This window comes from Doryrhamphus excisus, linkage group LG8 (genome assembly GCF_037039965.1).
Source record: "Doryrhamphus excisus strain RoL-2023G ecotype Guam linkage group LG8, RoL_Dexc_Guam_v1.1, whole genome shotgun sequence".
NCBI lineage: Eukaryota > Metazoa > Chordata > Actinopteri > Syngnathiformes > Syngnathidae > Doryrhamphus > Doryrhamphus excisus.
Genome location: NC_136364.1, coordinates 12425199 through 12443131, shown reverse-complemented (window position 1 = coordinate 12443131; position 17933 = coordinate 12425199). Strand labels below are relative to the sequence as shown.

At 40.5% G+C, this 17933-nt stretch overlaps 5 protein-coding genes across 7 annotated transcripts; 2 read left to right on the top strand and 3 right to left on the bottom strand.

Annotated features, from left to right (window-relative positions):
* Window positions 1-1642: 1642 nt before the first annotated feature.
* snrpd2 (small nuclear ribonucleoprotein D2 polypeptide) lies at window positions 1643-2809 on the bottom strand. The gene is made up of 3 exons (XM_058080162.2): window positions 2678-2809; window positions 2075-2254; window positions 1643-1987 (listed from the first exon to the last, which is right to left on the bottom strand). Coding segments are annotated over exons 1-3 (357 nt in total). The 5' UTR covers window positions 2680-2809; the 3' UTR covers window positions 1643-1812.
* Window positions 2810-3412: 603 nt separating this feature from the next.
* Window positions 3413-4602, bottom strand: LOC131134852 (forkhead box protein G1-like). The gene has a single exon (XM_058080512.2). The coding sequence runs from the start codon at window positions 4450-4452 to the stop codon at window positions 3568-3570; it is 885 nt and encodes a 294-aa protein (XP_057936495.2). The 5' UTR covers window positions 4453-4602; the 3' UTR covers window positions 3413-3567.
* Window positions 4603-4700: 98 nt separating this feature from the next.
* On the bottom strand, window positions 4701-6690 carry polr2i (RNA polymerase II subunit I). 2 transcript variants are annotated; one of them, XM_078792578.1, is made up of 6 exons: window positions 6526-6690; window positions 6350-6420; window positions 5964-6037; window positions 5768-5842; window positions 5028-5079; window positions 4701-4897 (listed from the first exon to the last, which is right to left on the bottom strand). In XM_078792578.1, the coding sequence occupies exons 1-6, from the start codon at window positions 6563-6565 to the stop codon at window positions 4835-4837; spliced, it is 375 nt and encodes a 124-aa protein (XP_078648704.1). In that variant the 5' UTR covers window positions 6566-6690; the 3' UTR covers window positions 4701-4834. The 2 variants fall into 2 exon arrangements, with proteins under 2 accessions (XP_078648704.1, XP_057936125.1); XM_058080142.2 differs by having other exon boundaries at window positions 6350-6404.
* Window positions 6691-7423: 733 nt separating this feature from the next.
* On the top strand, window positions 7424-14074 carry lbhl (LBH regulator of WNT signaling pathway, like). Of its 2 annotated transcripts, none has more exons than XM_058080186.2 (4): window positions 7424-8064; window positions 11157-11250; window positions 12069-12366; window positions 13299-14074. In XM_058080186.2, the coding sequence occupies exons 2-4, from the start codon at window positions 11179-11181 to the stop codon at window positions 13367-13369; spliced, it is 441 nt and encodes a 146-aa protein (XP_057936169.1). In that variant the 5' UTR covers window positions 7424-8064; window positions 11157-11178; the 3' UTR covers window positions 13370-14074. The 2 variants fall into 2 exon arrangements, with proteins under 2 accessions (XP_057936169.1, XP_057936168.1); XM_058080185.2 differs by having other exon boundaries at window positions 7425-8064; window positions 11175-11250; window positions 13299-14066.
* A 511-nt stretch (window positions 14075-14585) lies between these two features.
* On the top strand, window positions 14586-17381 carry c5ar1 (complement C5a receptor 1). Its single transcript, XM_058080183.2, has 2 exons — window positions 14586-15301; window positions 15920-17381. Exon 2 carries the CDS (start codon window positions 15927-15929, stop codon window positions 16983-16985), a length of 1059 nt encoding a protein of 352 aa, XP_057936166.2. The 5' UTR covers window positions 14586-15301; window positions 15920-15926; the 3' UTR covers window positions 16986-17381.
* Window positions 17382-17933: the final 552 nt, after the last annotated feature.

Sequence of the window (17933 nt, the reverse complement as noted above, 5' to 3'; positions counted from 1 at the left end):
CAAAACAACTTTTAGTGCGAAGAAAGAAAATCCAAACAAATAAACGGGGGGGGGGGGGGGGGTCCAAGCTGCGACTCGGTTCGCATCGTTCATGTTGACAGAGGACTAAAATGCCAAATTAAATGTTTGCACTGCATTAAGGAAAGCTCTGTGTAGGGCACGTTTATGCTCCCAATGTTAGAAACTGAGCTATATCACACCAACCCCACTTTTACATGTATTATCCAACACAAACAATTTATTTTAAACTAATTCAGCCAGAGCAAGTCAAGTGTGTAATACCACCATATGCCGCTAGATGTCATAATCACATAAATATTCAGGACTGACTTGACAATGCAGTCAAGGATACAGAATGATGAGCATCTGTGTACTTCACTGACCTGTAACAAAGCGTTTAATACTCACTAGGGTCACGGGTATGCTGGAGCCTATCCCAGCTGACTTCGGGCGAGAGGCCTGGACTGGTGGTCAGCCAATCACAGGGCACATATAGACAAACAACCATTCACACTCACATTCATACCTATGGACAATTTGGAGTCGTGTCTTTGGAATGTGGGAGGAAACCGGAGTACCGGGAGAAAACCCACGCATGCACGGGGAGAATGCAAACTCCGAACCCAAGTCTTCCCAATCTCATGACTTGGCCACCGTGAGGCTGTAACAAAACAAAAATGTTCAAATTGAAACAAAGTATGAAAAAATTAATAACTTTGAGACATTTTTTGTGTGTTTGCAAGCGAAAGGAAGAAAAGCTCTGACTTGCTTAGCAGAGAAATGGACTTTTAGACCCCAAAATAACACAACTCAAAAGTGTTTTAAAAGCTGCAATATGACCTCATCTCCATCACAGTATCACAGCTCAAACATGAAAGCATTTATGTATTATTTATCACAAATATTCACTTTCCTGTGAGTGCTTGTATGTTTACAGATCCTCACCTCTTCTTCCTTTTGGCCCAAACACCCCGGCTATGGTTCTGCTTGGAAACAACCCATAGCGGATATGGTTACAGCAACCATCACTGTCCCTGTGGGGTGTCACATTGCTTCACTGATGCCTGACTTGATTGCTATCATAATCACACTTCCCCCTTCACTCTTATCGCTTACCTACTAAATAAACAATTCCTGCTCAAAGATAGATTACAACCTCAAAATTTGTGAAGACGTTTTGAAGACTACTTTAGTACTTTTGTGAGAATAAAAGAGAATCAATGCGACTGTGCCACATATCATTACTACTATTACTAGACAATCAAAGCACGTTTTATCTTTATACAGTTCTTACTTTGGCTCTACATTGGTTGTTTATATGCACACATGAAGTGTGCCTGTCGCAGCTATTGAGGGTATAACGTAATACAAAAGAATGTTTGGTCACAGGAAGACCAGCTTTGCTGTTCAACCATTAAACAAACCAAGTGGCTGGCATTGGAGAACACTGAAGGGTGTGAAGTGACAGTCAGCACATCTGCTTTCATAAATAATGCAGCTAGTCTTCAAACGGCAGTTTGTCGCGTATTGACAGTTGGCGACCTGAGATCAAGCCGAACATAAGATGCCACCAGGGGAGGAGAATGGTGACAGCGGGGTAAAGAGGAGTACGCTTGGCTGCATGTAAAGTGACACAATTGGATCTATGAATCACTGTTTTGTTTTATTAAAATGAAAAATACAGAAGCTATCTGTAGGGAAATCAAAGCCCTGTTTGCTTGGGGTACTGAGAAATCGAACAACAAAATCAAAATATATAAAAAAAAAACAAAAAAAAAACTACAGACCCTGCAGCTCGATCTACTGAACAGTTCATTTTCCTGTGATGAGAGGATTTCTCAGCACAACAATGACCGAATCCCCCCTAAGAAACATTTTGGAGATGTAGCGATCCTTATTCACAGGCTTGGACTTCTTCTTTCCTTTGCCACTCTTGGGAACCTCCGTCCACATCTCCTTCACATTCTCCAAGACCATGTTACAGTGCCTAGAACAACAACCACAAAACATGTCTTATATCTGGGAAAAAAAACACAACTTAAACCCGATCATCCCAAATTCCTTTTTGGGGTACCTGTCAAAAGCCTTGACTCTCCCAAGGAGCTTCTTATTGTTCCGGCAGTTAATGAGGACTTGTGTGTTGTTCTTGACCGACTGGGTGAGCACAGACAGAGGGCCCGTGTTGAATTCCTCCTCTTCACGTTTCTGGAGCTCCTCAGGAGTCATTTCGGACTTGGGTTTGGTTAGGAGACTCCTTCAAAAACAAAAACGGCAAAAAGTGTAAATAAATAAAACTTTTTTACAACGGATATATAATTCGTAATCGTTAAAGCACTCGAATCTATGCAAAGCACAATACGACAATATGAAAAGCTAGTAAAAATGCGTCCATTAGCATCTGTGCTTACAACACAACGTACACCTTGTGTCGCTAATATAAAGCTGCGTCTGTATGCAATTTGTACAATAAAAACACAAAATTAAGGTGGTTATTCACACTACTTTATAGCTGATAGGAAGTGAATAAAGAGCATACAAAGGGTGTGTTAGCTCCGGCTAACTAGCCTCGCTTCATACTGCTAGCCAACCAACTTCGAAAATTACAAGCGGCTTAGCTGTGATTAGATATATCACTCGATTACTTAGATGGGATGCAATACTGTCGAAAAATACTCACATGATTGATGATATTTCGTTCAAATAGTAGTCCTCACGTCGCCTGCGTAGCGCCAACGATTTCGATTAGCGTGGAGACACAAGTACTTCCGGGATTTCCAGGTCTTATTTTCAGCAACTTCCGGGTTGTCTTAGTAGGCCATTCTGTATTACATGCAAAACGATTATAAGCGGAGTACTGTCGTGGCAAACTTTTAAATATACAGCATCACACGAATTTCTAATATTTGTTGTCATAAACATTAATTATAAACGCAAACAAAAAATTGGATTAAATATACTTTATTAGGCATTGCGATACAGTGACACAAATGTCTCATGCAGGTTTATTGTAAAGGTTTTGGGTACAATTTGTTCAGGCAAGACTTCAATCTTGCTAATGGTGTGGTGTAGACTATGTTTTGAAAAATATTATTCGCATTAATGAATAAATAAATACTTAAAACTAGTTACAAAAAAGTGTATACATAGTTCAGTCATGTATAGTGTCAAATTTATATATTCTGTGTGCATAGCAAAGAAAATAAAATGCTGCATAATTATCGCCCACTGACGCTCTTATTTGCGAATGTCTCCAGTGACAAATTAAACAAAACATTAAGAAAAAACACAGTACCATATGACAACACATACAGCACATAGACACTAATGCAGCACATAGACACTAACAGCAATTTTCTGGGTGCATTTTATGCATAAAACGTACACCTACCATATGCACCAGGTATCTAAGCAATTTTCTTATTCTACGAACTTTCTCCTGCAAAACAACATTTTTAACGCACATGAACACTTTGGTATTGCATTGGATACAGTTATGTAATGCAGCGTCTAATAACACCATGTTACATGTGTTTTGTTAATGCTATTTTAGAAATATATATTCCCCGCTTAAATAGGATATGTATGGGTGACTGGGTGGCAGTAACTTCGGAAGTCACCCCAGCACCCCCCCATGTCCATGGTGCAGCCATCACGGCATGGGTTGCATGGTATTTGCTGCGAGTAGAAGCCGAGGGGACGCTGATCCTGCAGAGACCAGGTGCATGCTGTAGGAGTGGATGTGGAGAAAGACCCGCAGCCGGTTCCGGACTGTCCGCGGCAGCCCAGTACGCCGGAAGACGTCGCACAGTGCGCCTGCGTGATTCCGCTAGCACTGGGTGGTCGTGTCCCGTGCAGAAGCTGCACGGCGTGGCGTGAGAAGCCTGGTTGCGAGCTTCCTTCATGGGTGCGCACAAGTGGTGCCGGGAGCGGCACCGGCCAGTAAAATGAGCTGCTGGTGGACACTACACGAATCTGCGCTCCTTTGGCTGCAAACTTGGTTCCCCCTGTATTCCTGCTCTTACGCCGGAGCTTCCCTGAGATGGCCCCGATGAAGACATCCTCGCTGCAGGAGTCCAGCATCCAGTAGCTGCCTTTACCCGGGTCGTTGTAGTGGCGAGGTATTTTGACAAAACACTTGTTCAGACTCAAGTTGTGCCTTATAGAGTTCTGCCATCCCCGTCTGTTGTTCCTATAGAAAGGGAAGTTGTGCATGATGAACTCATAGATGCCACTCAGAGTGAGTCGTCCTGCAGGACTCTGACGGATGGCCATCATGATGAGAGCGTTGTAACTAAAAGGAGGCTTCTCTGCTTTTTCTTTATTTCTCACAATCTTCTCACAAGTGAAAAGTTGTTTCGTTCTCTGCTCCTTCTGCTCATCGTTCCACAAGAGGCTGCTGATGCTGAAGGACGACTTGTTGCAAAAACCATGTCCAACCTTGGAGGTCTGCATCCTTGTGAGGACAAAAAATGACACAGTGGCTCAAGAGGGCGTCTGCTGTGTTCAGAGTGATCAGCCGGAGTGTTTGAGGAGCCCAAGAGATCCTCTTTCTAATGCGCATGACCACAGCAGGACACTTGTTGACCATCTCTCTAATGACTATAGAACTTTGAGGATATCTGTATTACATGCTAGCATAAAGACGGTATAGTAACCATGTAGTATCCTGTCAACAGTACTTCCTTAAATAATGAAAACACTTAATGTGAAAGAACTCATTCTTTTAATAACACAAACATCGGGGAATGACTGCTGCTTAAAAAACCCTAAAATTAATAACACAATATTTACAAGATATAAAATTACAAGACCTTCTAATGGCAGACAAACAGCTTTATTCTGTCCATCTGTGTCCACAGTGTGGGGCCGTGCAGACATAATACAGTCTCATAGCATCCTGTGTTGGGAAGAACACTCAAAATTAGATATCATGTAAAGTATCACAATATATCCCACTTCACATCATCAGTGTGTTCATGATACTGTATATGTTCATAAACATTGGTATACAGTATTAGCATCATTACCTCTGCCTTCATACTGTGGGACTGGAAGAACACTGCCTCCTTGTGGCCACATCTAGGGAGAGACCAAAATGCTTATTTAATGGTCTTTTAAAATGATATTGGATCCAAATGGGCACTATACTGAGTTTCTTTAAACAAAATACTGCATAAATCTAAAGTTGTGTACAGGGTAAATCTGCATTCTTCTCCTCTTGGCCAAAACGCTCAGATTCCGCAGCCTGCTCCCACTACCATGTCACAAGAGATGGCTGCTACTTTAAACATAGCAGGCTACCAAGCTAAATAGTTAACCTCCAATGTATTCATTCTAAACTTAAGAAAAGGTTTAAATGAAGAGGGAAAGAATAAGCCGAAAACTTACCACTTCCACACACAATGGGGGTACAGCTTTTTTGACTATATCATGTCGGACATGCCTTGGCTGATTCCATGCAGTGTGAAAGTAATCTGCGTCATGTCCCATCAATGTAACATTACTAATGTGTTGTGACCAGAATACTACATATAACTTATCTTTCAATATGTTTATACTAATAATATCCAACCACAGATCATCATTTATTAACCGATTAATTTTTGAAAAACTGTAATAGAGTGATGGAACAATGTTTGAACGGTTCCATTGCAAGGGATGACTGTATCCTGATTTACGGCTCTGATGGAGCAAATTTGTTGGATCTCTGTGAAAATTAAGATTGTTTGCAGGTTGTGGGGCTTGGCAAGAGAAACAAATGGCTTACTTTGGGCAGGGATGGTCCTCTGTTCTCGGCAAAGTTGGATCCTGAGATACATCTGCAATGATTTGGGTCAACTCACTGCACAAAGATACATGTTGACAAATGGTTATTCAGTTGAAAAAAATGGTTTGTTGAACACAGGTCAGAGAGCAAAGCAGACACAAACAAGAGTGTAATATCACGTAATATTCATACTTACTCAACCTCGTGGGTAATCTTATTGACATAAATACAACTGTTGTCTGCTTCTTGCTGGTAGTCACAATTCCTGCACTGTGGAAACAAAGACAGCCAGAGAGAGAGATGTTCAAAACAGAGTAATCCAATCCTAAATAATCAGTATAAAAAGTGTCAATGTTTTTCCTGGTGTGCAATGTGTGTTATAACGAAATTCATTATTTCAGTCGTGACTTTGTCCTGTTTATATAGATATATATATCTCAACAGTGGAATTTCCCCAGTGTTTGATAAATAAAGTTTCAGTTTAATAAATGCAGCTATTTTAAAAAATTCACCCAGGTTATTTCTGATATGCACGACTAACCTGTAATTTAATTCAGTACCTAAATTAACTCATAAACTTACCGCATACAGCAATATACGATTCTCCTTGTCTTCTTTTGGGTACAACATGTTGTTACTGGAAAATAAAACGGCTTTATTGAGATGGTTCAAAGCTAGCAGTGTAGCTATCACGTTTTCTTACATTGCTAGCCAGCTAGCTAGTTTCATTCACGCAAAGGCCCTCGTCGCAAACTCACCATTCTTGACAAAACCGGATCCCCACGAATCCTGGCTCATATGTTCCAGTTTCCAAATCCATTACAACGATTACTGATTGATAATAAACAGCAAAATTATACTAAAACCGTGATTTCCCGATAAGTTCCGCAGTTAACGAGTAAGACTACCACAACTCTTTTAAAAATAGTGAGCGCGCATGCGCATATATATTTTTTGACGACATTGTTTTTCAAACAGCGCCTTGCAGTGGTCGGAGGTACAACTGCAACGAAACGTATTTGTTTTCTTGAAATGTCATGAATTAATGAGGTCAGTACAAAATACACATCGTTCCATACTATACTGATGATATCCATCAAAACATAAAACTGTTTCTTAAGAAAAAAAAAGGTTATTGTGTAAATTAATTCAATTACAAGATTTGGCCACAAGATGTCGTTTTGTTTATGAAATATTTTTCACACACTGTGTAATGTGGCTGATTAGTGCTTTAAGTGCAATTTGTTCACAAAAAAGTTGGTACATTATTGTAAAAATAAAAATAAACATATAAATATCCTGTAAAAACACAATAGGTAAGTGTTGGGAAATTAAACTTCAGTACTAGAATGGAGGGGCATCATGAATTGAAACTGTATTTGAAATGTTTACCAATCAGTATTTTTGGCGGTTCTTCCATTTTTGATTGCTTCCATCCCAAAGTTCTGCAAAAGTAGAATGCTGCTACTATTACCCTGTTGTTCAACGTATAGCTTGCAGAAAGGATAGTTATTATTTATAAATAAATATATAGAGTGTATTATATATGTATGCCTCTCTCTCCTCCTCCAAGCCTGAGCCCTTGATCCCTGAGCTAATTCCACAAATCGGCCAAATCTAAATCCACTGATGGAGCAACAGCACACGCAGTTCACAACTGAGATTGCTGGAACTGAGGAGACGGGGTAGGCAGTGTAAAATAACAGTCAGTTTGAGGAAATGAAACAATGAATAAGTTGCAACGAGTTTGTCCAACTTCCAGCAGTCCTGCAGACTCTGGAGTCAGCGCTGGCCTTCATCAACAGCACGCCGGACCCACCATCTGCGTGCCCTTGCTGATGTACCAGCGACCCGGTGTGCCAACTCATCAGAGGAGACTGTCAAACCCGGCTGACTGACGTCACCCCTCAAGCCTGTGTAATCGAAAGAGACGCTAATCCCGCTCCTCTCCAAAGCCCGATAGTGGGGGCAGGCCGGGAGAGGCAGGACGACTGAAGCAGGGGGCATGAGGAGCGAAGTTCAAAGGGAGCGCGTGGTGACAAAGTTGGACAACTGAAGCGAGCTTCCTGATCTTTAAGGTCTTTGTAAGGGTGTGTGGGACACCCTCATCTGGGCTTAGTCCTGGAGACCAAAAGCCTTGCTGAGAGCTCTGCAGAGCGGGAATGTGGTGGGAGCTGCTCACCTTCTTCTGCACCTCCCAGCATGCAACCCGTGTTCTTCGTGGAAGAACCGGTATTCACGACTGTGAATCTGTGCCGGGTGGGAGAAGAAGACAACTACCTGACAGCAAATGAGGGGTAAGAGGAGGCTTATTGTTTTGCATTCATGACCTTTCTTGACCCCAAATTGGGAAGATCATCCTTTATGCAACAGCTTAATGTTGTTGTTGTTGTTGTTGTTTTTCTAATAATATAAAAATAACAATATTATATATTATGTTTTTGTGTCTGACAAAACATTACATTAATTTAAAGAATAATATAATTTGTCAATGTAAAATGTACAATTTGTAGTATTGTTATTGGCACATTATTAATATGTAATCATAAGTAAAGAAGGAATCAAACATTTAAGTATTGTTTATTATTTATTATTTTATTATAATAAAATGTATGTTAATATATTTCATGAATATACTTTTTATACTGCAATGTATTATTTTTTTGTCTTTTTTCTTACATAGAACAACTTCAATGCATACTTAATGCAATATAGATCTATTTTACTTAAATTATTGTGTTATTTTCGATATTTTGGTAGGTGTGAATAAAGTTTCTGAACTTTTGGAATTGATACTATTTTTTTTACACATTTTTTTCATTAAATCATGACGCATTATACTTTGTATTGAGAGCTTTGCTGTGATTTAAGTGCATATTTGGTATTTTTGTTGAATCAGATGACATAGTGGAAAGAGAGAGGTGTTCAGAGAGAGTGTACATGAGAGGGATTACATGGCGGCTAAGCTTCTTCATAATAGCGCCTGTAAGTTTCCATCCCAGGTGGCGTACAAACAGCTTAGTGTGACACACTTGTCATCTGCAGGACAATATCGTAAAATTGGTTTTTGGTCAGATTGTGCACAAGTGGGTCAAAAACGGTGGCAGCATCCGCCCACCCAAAGCTGATCTGGTTGGGATGAAAGTGGGATGGCCGTCCAGGTTTTGGCCTTGTTTGTCTTTATTTGTCATATAATAACATTTAGCCTCATGTATGGTGTTCACCAGGGCCGTCACTCAGTTCTGAGGACAGGGGTGGTTTGGCCCCCTGGAGATGCACAGGATATGAATGAATATAAAAAATCAGAAAAGCAAATAAGGAAGAAGAACCGGGATATAACTTTCCCACTTTTGGACAGATTTAGATTTGTTTTAGGCCACCATTAAATTTACACAAGAACACACAATCTGCACTGCAAAACCGCTGCTCAAGCTCTGCAACCATTCTGTCCAGTGGACAGTGATCAATGATATAATAATCATTATTAAAGCGGTAGAAAATGAATGAATGAATATTATTAATTAGCCTATTATTATTACTATCATCATTATTCTTCCTCTGATTATTACTTCTACTACTACTACTAGTAGTAGTAGGCTAGTATTAGCCTGCATATTGGCTTGCTTATTAGCCTGCTTTTGCCCTATTGTCAGAGATTTTTTTTGAGTAAAAAAATAAAAAATAAAATAAATAGAAAATATCAAATTATTTAGGGGGGCTTAAGAACATTTTAGGGGGACTGAAGCCCCCCTAAGGCCTAATGACGCCACTGGTGTTCACACAGAAGCTCAGCTTGAGCAAGAAAAAAAGCGAAAGTCCACATGAAGTAAATTAATGAAGTAATTGACCATTATTATGTTTCTTATTGTGGCTGCATTACTACATTGTATCACACTGAGCGATGATTCTAATGGTATATTGCAGCCATTTTTAGCTTGCTTGCTTTTTTGTTGTACTTTACACATATTTTAACTATTCATGGGGGGGTTTGGTGGTCAGCATGGAAGTGGCAGTGATAGAAGTGTCATGATCTGGCCAACAGAGAGAGCTGTTTGACTAAAACTGATGTTAGCATGTCAACATTTAGCCCTTCAATGTAAAAAGAAAACAAATCTGTGTAAAAGGTAACCACAAAATTGTTTAACTAACGTTTTGCTGTTAAAATAACCTTATTGGATGACTAGAAAAAGTAATTCCAATTAGTAGTTGCATGACCAGGATGCCCATAATTTCACACAACAAAGTGTCAAAAGCAAAGGTCACATAAACAAAGTTACACTGGAGATGAGATTTGTCTTTCATTAGGGGGTAGACACGCTTAACAGATGATGTGTTACACCATGCCTATGAAAGTCAAGTGAGTAAAGAGGGAGGGAGCAATTAAACAAAAAAGAGAAGACGTACAAATAGAGGGATGAAAAGAGGATTCGGACAGATCCTCGGTTTTTCTTAATCCTCTCTCAGCTTAAACAAATTGAAAATTGCTTGCACTGAGTTGGAATGAACGACCGTTTCCACAATGCATTGAATGCAACAGGGGTCTCCGAGTCGAGACAAAGACAACAGTGAGGACTTGGCATGTTTCTCATCCATTATCAACTTTGGGGAGTGGAGACAAATGGCGGGGGGCGACAGATGAATAATTGAGGACGGGGAAGCGCATGCGTTCAGCATGGCTCACTGTCGCTACGTGAAATAGGAGCAGCAACAGACATAATCCATTTTTGTGCAAAGCTCTGTAGGACTAATCTGCAGTGTGTGTGTTTGTGTGTTACAGGAGACGCCATGTAATAACACACACACACACACACACACAGGCGTATTATTCACTTAGTCTGGCAGCTCCAGCAACGCAGGAGTGAAAATGTGACCAATCAGACGCCTGGGAACATGAAACACGTTTGCAACAGCTGCGATTTAACTGGAAACACAAGGACGTTGATTTAAATATTTGACTTCACAATACACGTTGGATGTGAAGTAATGGATATCCCTGCTTGCGCATCCCTGCTTGTGTGCAAAACCACCCCAAATTTCATTAAGTGAGGAATGCACTGTGCTTTTTTATGGGTTAGAGAAAGCATTTTCTTTTTTTCCAGTCCAGCTACGGACTCTTTCTGGCGGCTTCCAAAGGGCCCCCGGGATGACATTCCGTCCAATTATGTGTATGAAAAGGTTTTTAAACTTCATGTAAAAAAAAAAGCACACATGACTTAAAGAAACAAGCTTGCAGTGTCTCAAGGCTTGTAAAGTTGTTCAAAGTTGTTTTTGGCTGGTCAGTTTACAATCAGCAGGGGATTAGTAATAGCTTAAAGCAAGAAAGAAAGGAGTGACTGTATTATCAAGTGTGTGTTTTTTTTAAAGCTGTCTACTAATAGTCTAAATTCAGTTTTGGTGCATAATGCAGAGGCATGGAGGAGCTCAGCGGTCAAGAATCGAACTGTGAAGATCTGCAAAGGAAGGAACAAAGACTACCCTTCCAGGTATTTTTTTTTTATCACTGAAAAGGTTTTTATCTGACAGTTTCAAACTGTCAAAAGTGTCAAAAGACACTTTCAAAAGTGGATTTTTTTAAAGTTCAGACAGTTAACTCCCAGTCACAGTGAACCAAAATAAAGTAAAACTACTCACCATTTGGAGTAACATAGCGTGAACAAGTGACGTTTTATATTATTTTCAATTATCTTCAAAAGTTAACACACAGGTACAGTTAATTAACAATTGTATAATTAATAACAAAATTAAGTAAACCCATCACCCTTTGATGTAATGTAATTTAAAGAGCAATGCTGACACCCAGTGGCCTGTTATATGTATTGTCGTTGCTGGTGGGTTCCTAATATTAAAGCTCATACCATGTACTCCCAGTTACAGCGTATAATAAAACCAAAATAAAGTAAAACCTTAAGATCCAACTGTGCAAAATGTAAATTCTTGCAATTTTTCAACTAGTCTTAAAAAACCTTAAGCGTTGGGGGAAGTCTCTGAGGTCTGTTAACTCCTAGTCACAATCAACCAGTGCATTCTCAAACCAAAATTAAGTAAAACCACTCACCTTTTGATATAGTGGAGAGAAAACAGGAAGGTGTCTGCACCGAGTGGACTTTTACAGGTTTGGGGCTGGATGCCTTTGGTCAAAGTTCACACATTCAACGCACAGTTACACTTAATTAATTACTGCACAATAAAACCAAAATAAAGCAAAACTACCCACCTCTTTATGCAATAGTAAACATATAAATGTGTATGATGAACATGCCTTGGCTTCAAATGTTTCAGTCTACTTCTCATCTTTGTGCAGATCTTCCCTGACCCGGTGGAGGTCGTCCTGGGTCCAGAGACGTCCTGGAACAGTTTAGGTGAGAACAACGAGAAGGAGCGCCTGCCCTCCATTGTTGTGGAGCCCACTGAGGTGAGCGAGGTGGAGAGCGGGGAGCTGCGCTGGCCCCCGGAGAGCATGGACATGGACGAGGAGGATGAAGAGGACCTCTTCCTGGAGCAATGCATCCCTCCTGCCAACATTGCCGACTGGGGAGAGGAGGATGAGGAGGAGGAGACGTCGGTTATCCTGAGTCAGCAGCAAGGCTTGACACTCATTGGTGAGTCAGACATGTCCTCATACAAGAGAGCTATTTTTCGCCATTCAGTTTTTATCTTCAAGCCATTTTGGTCGTGTTGCATGAATGTTGATGACATTTGTATGTGTCATTTATAATGACATGAATAGTAGGCCCTTGTAAAGTAGCCTTAAATAGCAACACAAATTAAATTTTTCCCCTTGACCTAAAATGCTATTTTTTCCAATTCAAAGCATGTAGCAAAATATTCTCAGCATGTACTGTTTTATTCAAGGGTTCCGTGCTCCTGAAGTGAACTAGAATTAGTGTGTGTCGCTATTTATGTTTCAATGGAAATAATATATAATGCACAACGATGAGCGAATTCAAGAAACAATACAAACAGTTGATGTTTGCTAATACAAGGATGAAGAATCTTGAACCAGTCATATTGTGCTATATATATCAAAATTTTTAAATAAAATTACAATTAAAAAAATTTAATTAATAAAATAAAGTAAAAAAAAAAAGAAAAAATATCAGGAAGGCAGAAAGTGAACAAATGTAACAGTTACTGATTGTAAAAGTACCAGATGGACGGGTAGGATTTAATAAGCTTTGCTTCTTCCTGCTCCTTTTGGACATGTGGAACTGTGAACTGATTATGGGATGCACTCAATTGTAATCTGATGCATGTTCAAATGAAATAAAACCATTACCATTACCATTACCATTACCATTACCTTTACCATTACCATTACCAAATATTGATATGCTGTATAATATTCTTACAGCTGGTTTTTGGAAGCAAATATTTTTGTTTTAAATCTGAGATAATAATTTGAAATGATTAACCCATCTCAATAAAAAGCAAATATATATTTTGCATATTATGTGTATGAGCTTGTACTTGTACCTTTCAAGCATATTACAAACAGCGGTGGTCACATAACTCATATTCTTCTGTTTTGTAGACTTACAGTCAGATGCATTTCGAGATGACACACCCACGCTCCCTCCCAGCAGCGCTTCGGCCCTCAACTGAGACTTCTCATGACCCAAAAGTGACAGCGACTGAAATGAAAGACTAAAACTGCAGTGGTGAAAAAGGAAAATGTTTGACCCTGATTAAGCACTCAGAATTGCCATAAATGGGCTTATCTGCAGCCGCAGGAACAGCACATAGCGACACACAAATGGAGATAAGCGCCCAAACACAGCGTACAACACGTTCACACAACATTCAACAGAAGACATGCTGGGGTGGGATTTCTTATTTTGGGCTCATTTTCTTGTACCGTTTACTCGTTTTCCCAAGGCAGCCTTTAGCTTGTCGGACTCTTATCATCAATCACTTTCAATGTTCACACTGGAGGACACACATCATTACACTTAGAGGCAGTCTTATCAATACACTGTACTATTAAAACTAAATCTGTAATATACACAATTTATGTTTTCTTTTTGTTTGACACATGTCCAGTCATTTGAACCAAGAAAAAGAAGGCAGCTCTTGTTTGTGGAGCAGTAGTTTGATGTAGTGTGTCTAGACTGACCTGTGAAGATATTGTATATAATAATATAATAAAGGCTTTTGTCCCACTACATAAATCCATAATTTTTACCTTTAAATAATAAGAGTAATAATTGTAAATTGTGTCTAAAACCATGCACAAAAATACAATTTTTGTTTTTTGTGGTTACTGCATGCTTCCTGCATGGTGCATCTCCTCCACCACAGATGCTAGAGTGAAGGTTTTCCCTGGAAAGGATAGGAATGAAGATTAGAAGCAGCAAGACGAGTATATGTGTGTGAATGAAAGGGACCCAAGTGGAAGAATGAGGTTACACAGAGAAGAGATAAGTACCTGCGGTCAGCAGTCCAGAACAATGGAGATTGTGAAAAGGAGATGAGGAAGCGTGTGCAGACAGTATGGAACGGGTGGAAAAAAGTTTCAGGCGTGATAGAAGAGTTTAATGAAGAGTAAAATGAAAGGAAAAGTATAAAAAACTGCGGTGAGACCAGCCATGTTGTTTGGTCTCAAGCTTGTGGAACTGTTAAACTGATAAAGTCAGAGAGGTCAGACTGAGATGGTTGGGACATGTCCAGAGGAGAGATAGTGAATATATTGGAAGAAGGATGCTGCCAGGTAGGAGGCGTAGAGGAAGACCAAAGAGGAGGTGTATGGATGTAGTGAAGGAGGGCATGAGGGGTAGTTGGTGTGAGAGAGACAGATGCAGAAGACAGGGTTGGATGGAGGAGATTGGTTTGCTGTGACGACCCCTGAACGGAAAGCCCAGAGACAAAGAAGAAGAAGAAGCTTGGCATGGTGAATTGAAGCGGATGTATCCTTTTGTTTTGAGTTCCACTTTTGCATTGTGAAATCACTCCACAGTGGATGAGCAACTGTGTCTCCTAGAAAACACGTCAAAATTCCACTGCATCAAAAAGCCACTGTATGCCCATATGTGTCCATGCAGACCCATGATGATGATAATCATAAAAGGCCACATTTACACATGGCCTTTGAATAGGTCCTCCAAAAACAATAACTTAAAAAATAATAAAAAATAACATATAAAAAACAATAAATACATTAAATTAATTAATTAAAATAAAAAAAACATTATTTTATTTATTTGTATTTAATTTTTTTATTTAGCAATAATAATAAATACAAATATGAGTATGCCTCATTTACATATGAAAATAATTTCTCACAGTCATAAAAATGCTCATTTCAACACCGTCAGAGCAGAAGTGTATGTGTGCCGCTTATCCTCACAAGGGTTGCGGGTATGCTGGAGCCTATCCCAACTGTCTTGGGGCGAGAGGCGGGGTACACCCTGGACTGGTCGCCAGCCAATCGCAGATGTGTGTGTGTGTCTTCGGGGTATAAAACCTTGCATCAGGAGAACAGCCCATCACTTCCTTTCCGCTAAGAGGGTGTGCAACAGCAACTGAAGAGCTGACGTTGTAAGTCAAGTATTTGTGGAAATGATTCCATATTACAATTGCAGTTACTATTCCTATTATTGTGCAAGATTAGTTTTACTTTATATACAGTAACCAGTCCTTGTGTGATACTTCATGTAAAACCTGAATTTGTTTTTTGGGGGGTTAAATTAAGTAAGTATTAACTTATTTTTGTCTTAAAGAAAAACGTATTTTATCATCCACAAGTGAGGGTTAGGGTTAGGGGTTAGGGTGTGAGTTTGATCTGCTCAAAGTGTCAGGTCAGTTCTATGTGTTTTGCTTTTTTCTGCCACAAAAAATGGAGCATTATCAGAGCACAATGTGGGAAAAACAATATCATGGTGTGGAAAAATGCACACCAACAGTTTGGCCTGTGTTATTATTTTTCTGCCAAATCCCAAAGTTGGATCCAGGAAGTCTGAGACTTGAAATATTTTGACTGTTTGTCTGAAGATTCTAAAACTTTGGACATTACATGTCACATGTATGCCGGTATGTCATACAAAGCTTGGTGGGTGTCGTGCAGTTGGAGTGTATGGTATCGGATAACAATGTATGGCTAGTTTTTGGGAACAGCTTGAAAAGGCGAAACTGATCATCTATTTTCTGGATCTGCAGCTCAATCATGGATTATGTCTCCTCCCTGGGTGATTATACGGACTTCAACATAACCGATTTAGACTTAAACTTCACTTTCCCCGACTTTCCCGACATCATGATGCCCAAGATTCAACCCATCCAAATTGTGGCCCTGACCTGCTACGCACTGGTGGTTGCCTTTGGCGTTCCCGGAAACGCCATCGTGGTGTGGGTGACCGGCTTCAACATGCCCCCGTCGGTCACATCCATCTGGTTCCTCAACCTGGCGTTGGCTGACCTCCTGTGTTGCCTCTCGCTGCCTCTTCTCATGGTGCCTCTGGCCCATGATGACCATTGGCACTTCGGCCCGCTGGCTTGCACGTTGGTCAAAGGCTTTTTCTACTTGGTCATGTATTGCAGCGTCCTGCAGTTGGTCTTCATAAGTCTGGATCGGTGCTTGCTGGTGATCAGGCCAGTGTGGTGCCACAACAACAGGCGACCCAAGTATGCTATAGTAGGCTGCGTCGTAGTGTGGTGCCTGGCCCTCGTAGGGAGCATCCCGCAGTTTGTCTACACTAGGGAGATCACGCTGGGCGAACACAAGAAAGAGTGCCTGGTGGTGCACAGCATAGAGAGCGCCTGGATCGTTACTGTATTCCGCTTCCTGCTCGGATTCATCCTCCCCCTCCTGGTCATTGTGATCTGTCACTGGGTGGTCTACATGAGAGCCGAAAGTAAAATGGCTCAAGGCAGGACTCGCTCCAAGCGAACGCTGAAGGTCATCGTGGCCGTGGTGCTCTCTTTCTTCTTGTGTTGGCTCCCTCTGCACATCGTAGACTTCCTCCTCCTGGTAACTCCTCGGAATTCCCCTCACAGTCCTTCTGTGTACCTGGCCCACGTTCTGACGCTTTGCCTGGCGTACTTCAACAGCTGTCTCAACCCGCTACTTTATGTGTGTCTGGGACGGGGTTTCAAAGACACCATGAACCGCTCCTTGTGTAACATCCTGCACTTGCTCAGCGAGGACCACACGCTCAAGATCAGCAGCGCTATTCATGAAACCAAGGCTACAAGCTCCACAGAAAAGGAGGTGACCAATGTGTGATGGGGAGCAGACGCTGATGCAACATTGTTTCTATGTCTTTTTCAATGTTACAATGTCTTTGACTGTCTGTTGTATTTTTCAAATACGCCGTGTTATACTGCAAATGGGAGAATAAATGCAAAAAGCCAATAAACACATTACCCTTGTCTTATGGAATGATTTCTAAATTATTCTAATAAAGTAGCAAAGTACAGGTTTCAGTTGTAGGCTTATTGAAGGAGTGCTTTTAAGATGGTATGATGATTGCTACAGAATTGCTAATGTTTGCTTCACTTCCTGTTGGTGTTCAAGCTCAAAAACCAAAAAAACAAGGAAGCTTGCCGACTTGCTTCCACCCATTTCCAATTAAATGATTATTAACTGATGACATTATATAATGAATTAGGTCAAGCACTGATGCATTACTGAGGTAATGATGATATAGACAAACATGCATTCACACTACGCATTCAATTAGGAATGGCCAATTAAGCTAGCATGTTTTTGGAATGTGGGAGGAGTACCCAGAGAAAACCCACACATGGAGAAAACATGCAAACTCCGGGAATCAAACCCGGGTCTCCTAGCCGTGTGGCTTGCGTGCTAACCACTCGTTGACCTTATCATGGAAACACAGGTAGCTACATATGTACACATGTGTGTTTCTGTCTCTTTATTTGCGGTCATGCTCTTGAGTCTGTGCCCTTAAAATGACCTCTGTAATGATGACTGGTTGGCGAAAATGACAGCTGACAACAATTAAAGCCAGTCATTATAGATGTACAGCGGCTAGAGCGACGTGTTTTCAGGAGATTTTAATTAGAGATCTGACAAAAAGTGTTGCCCCTGTCTGTTGCCTCTTAAGTGAGGTTGCTGCTGTCACTGTTACATTGCGGTTGACATTATTGCTTTTGCTGTTGTACGTAATTGCTTTTTTTTTGCTATTCTCATCTGTCCCCTCTTAAAACT